This window comes from Procambarus clarkii, chromosome 14, assembly GCF_040958095.1.
Source record: "Procambarus clarkii isolate CNS0578487 chromosome 14, FALCON_Pclarkii_2.0, whole genome shotgun sequence".
Classification (NCBI taxonomy): domain Eukaryota; kingdom Metazoa; phylum Arthropoda; class Malacostraca; order Decapoda; family Cambaridae; genus Procambarus; species Procambarus clarkii.
In genome coordinates, this window is record NC_091163.1 from 9507710 (window position 1) to 9511596 (window position 3887).

The window sequence follows — 3887 nt, forward strand, 5'->3', positions numbered from 1 at the left end:
TTCCATGCCATCTAGTCCAATCTCTTTTTATACTAAACAACTTATTTATATGAACAAATCCACAAGGGCCGTGACGAGGATTCGAACCTGCGTCCGGGAGCATCCCAGACACTGCCTTAATCGACTGAGGTGTCTGGGATGCTCCCGGACGCAGGTTCGAATCCTCGTCACGGCCCTTGTGGATTTGTTCATTTGATGCATCACATAAGTGTGATCTCTGTGTGTGTAACTTATTTATATATTGCTATATATATATGCTATATATATTGGTATAAATATATTGCTATATATATTGCTATATATATATGCTTATTTATATTGCTATATAGTGTTTTATCAATAGATATGAACTAGATAAGTTTAGATTCAGAAAAACTGTTTTTTTTTTTTTGGCTATCTAAACTTTTTTTGTTTAAATTTTTTTCTGAAATTGGAAAAGAAACAGGGTTGTTGATTTATGTAACAAACTACAGGATAACACACCAAACACGGAAACGCTGGAGTGTTTCAAGCGAAGGTTAGACATGTATTTAGATCTTTATCTACTCATGTTATCTACTCATTATATATACCACACTATTCAGTGAGGTATATAATCCCAAACTCATGATTATCTCTCCTTTTCTTATTCCTCTGTGTCTCATCCTAAATCCTTATCCTGATCCCTTCCCAGTGTTATTTAGTGTTAATAATTTGACACTTTCCTCCTGATAATTCCCTCCTTCATAATGGCTTCAAATTCAACAACGTTCGCAATTTTCGTTTATAATTATTTTATAGGTAACGAATAATTGAAACGTTTTTTTTATCGTGTATGAGCTGTCTTATATCGGCTTACAGGATCATCTGCATTTTCCTGTGTTTATATTCGGAAGGATCAACCGAGATTCGAACTGGGATCCGAAATATTACGAGACTGATTCACTACTAATCAGGCTCCAGCACCCGAATCTCTTGAGTGATCTGAGTGAATGAAATTTCCCTTCCCAAGCTATTGCGGGATTGAGTCTTATCAACATATTTTTGACCAAACCACACACTAGAAGGTGAAGGGACGACGACGTTTCGGTCCGTTCTGGACCATTCTCAAGTCGATTGTGAACATAACAAGATAATCAACATAAAGTAAATTATGTTATTGCTTCTAAGATTTTTGGAAGTAATGATCACTTGGGAGTGTGTTTAGTCACCTTCCAGTGTAGCTAAGTGGAGGTCTCTCAGCGTGATACAATATACAACTCCCGCCACTCTAAATACACTAAATAACTCGGAGCTGCAATCATGCATATTGCACAGTTCCCTTTTAAGTAATGCTCGGATGCTTACCACTGATTAACTTACCAGTTTATATATATATATGTATATATATATATATATATATATATATATATATATATATATATATATATATATATATATATATATATATATATATATATATATATGCGAACAAGCCTGAATGGTCCCCAGGACAATATGCAACTGAAATATATATATATATATATATATATATATATATATATATATATATATATATATATATATATATATATATATATATATATTAGTATATTTTGGTAGCAGTCTTTCCTGTAGACATATATTATTAAATATGACCGAAAAAGTAAGATTAATAATTCTAACACGAATTTTCTCAATCTTTCGTACATTACGCTTCACTGTTGGAGGTAAATCAAAAATCACTTCTCCAAAATTCATTTTTATTTCTAGTCTGACGCGACACGGGCGCGTTTCGTAAAACTTATTACATTTTCAAAGACTTCACAAATACACAACTGATTAGAACTTACGTATCTCTGATTTTATATCTACATTTGAGTGAGGTGGGAGGGGTGATGTGGCATTAACACAAGACAGAACAAGAGGGGATATTAATAGGGTATTAAAAGTATCAACACAAGACAGAACAGAAACAATGGGTATTGAATAGAAGTGTTTGTAGAAAGCCTATTGGTCCATATTTCTTGATGCTTCTATATTGGGGCGGAGTCTTGAGGTGACTCAAGCAGCGATAGCAGGCGGCTTGACGTTTGCGAGGCACTACACATCAAGAAGTCAACACCAGCAATCAACAGCGAATTATTGCACAACTATATTCTACCCACCTCAAGACTCCGCCCCAATATAGAAGCATCAAGAAATATGGACCAATAGGCTTTCTACAAACACTTCTATTCATGACCCATTGTTTCTGTTCTGTCTTGTGTTGATACTTTTAATACCCTATTAATATCCCCTCTTGTTCTGTCTTGTGTTAATGCCACATCACCCCTCCCACCTCACTCAAATGTAGATATAAAATCAGAGATACGTAAGTTCTAATCAGTTGTGTATTTGTGAAGTCTTTGAAAATGTAATAAGTTTTACGAAACGCGCCCGTGTCGCGTCAGACTAGAAATAAAAATGAATTTTGGAGAAGTGATTTTTGATTTACCTCCAACAGTGAAGCGTAATGTACGAAAGATTGAGAAAATTCGTGTTAGAATTATTAATCTTACTTTTTCGGTCATATTTAATAATATATATATATATATATATTATCTTGAAGCTGCGCTCTTAGCGCAGCTGCGCTAAGATAATATAATTGAAGCTGCGCTCTTATATCAACGTCCAATTGTACGTTGGTATAAGAGATTGGTTTAGTCATTGTATATTAATAAATATGTATTTTGTAATATATGTATTTTGACTCTCTCGTGTCAGGTCCTGATGGAGTAAATGAGCAAAATGATCAGTTAAGTCAGGACGACTAAATAGTCGTACTGTCTTAGAACGATTAAGTAGCACGACTATGGTGTCGTACTGACTTAAACAACATTTTTTTTTAAAGTTAGCAATGCTTTAAAAGACCAGTAAGGATATTAGATGATTAATCACCTATATTAAATACCATTGATAAATATATTTTACAGCTCGGCTATTGAGTTCAAATATTCTGGAAAAAGGCGTAACTTCCCCTTTCCTAATATTTCAAGCCATCGGCTCCGGACACTGAGTTATTTGGTCCTTTAGGCCTCGTTATCTGCAGCCAACACTATCACGCGGACGAATTGGTGATTCTGAACACTGGGATGTTCCTCTGAACACTGATATGTTCCTCTGAACAAAGAGATTGTTCACGTTTCTAAACATTTGTGTGTTCATGGTAATTGTTCTTCATTACTCAGGAACAAACTGTGTTCTTGATGCGATGTTTGTGTAATATTGCTCCTTATTCATAACAAATATAGAACAGTTAGTTGAATTATAGTAGAATTATAACACAATTATAGGAGAGTTACAGTAGAGTTAAAAGAATTACGGTAAAATTAAAGAAGAATTATAGTAAAAATAATAAAATTATAGAAGCATTATAATAGATTTACAGTAAAATTATAGTTGAACTAAAGTAATATTATAGAAGAATTATAGTAAAAATATAGTTGAATTATATAAAATTTATGGAAAAATTAAAGTAAAATTGAATAGAAATAAATTTGAATTAAAGTAAAATTATATAAGAAGTATTATAGCTTTATTATTTATTTATAGAAAAAATAGAGTATGATTACAATAAAATTATATTAACATTATAACACAATTACAGTAGAATTATAATAGAACTATAGTTAATAACAGAAGAATTAATGGAAACTTAGACTAATAATAAAAATGCTATAAATTTATAGTAAAAAGTATAGAAGAATTACTATCATTCTTCTATACTTTTAATTTTTAATTATAGAAGAATTATTATAATTCTTCTATACTTTTAATATTTAATTATAGAAGAATTATAGTAAAGTTTTCGTATAATTACTAAATTAAAAACTAATAAAATTTAGTCTTCGTGATTATTAAGGTAAAATTACAGTAGAACTATGGAA

At 31.6% G+C, this 3887-nt stretch overlaps 1 protein-coding gene across 1 annotated transcript in view; it reads left to right on the forward strand.

Annotated features, from left to right (window-relative positions):
• LOC138364684 (ice-structuring glycoprotein-like) overlaps positions 1-2945 on the forward strand; it is a 6322-nt gene extending 3377 nt beyond the window's left edge. Inside the window, exon 2 of the mRNA XM_069324661.1 lies at positions 2934-2945. Coding sequence (XP_069180762.1) covers positions 2934-2945 — 12 coding nt within the window. The remainder of the gene's footprint in view (positions 1-2933) is intronic.
• Positions 2946-3887: the final 942 nt, after the last annotated feature.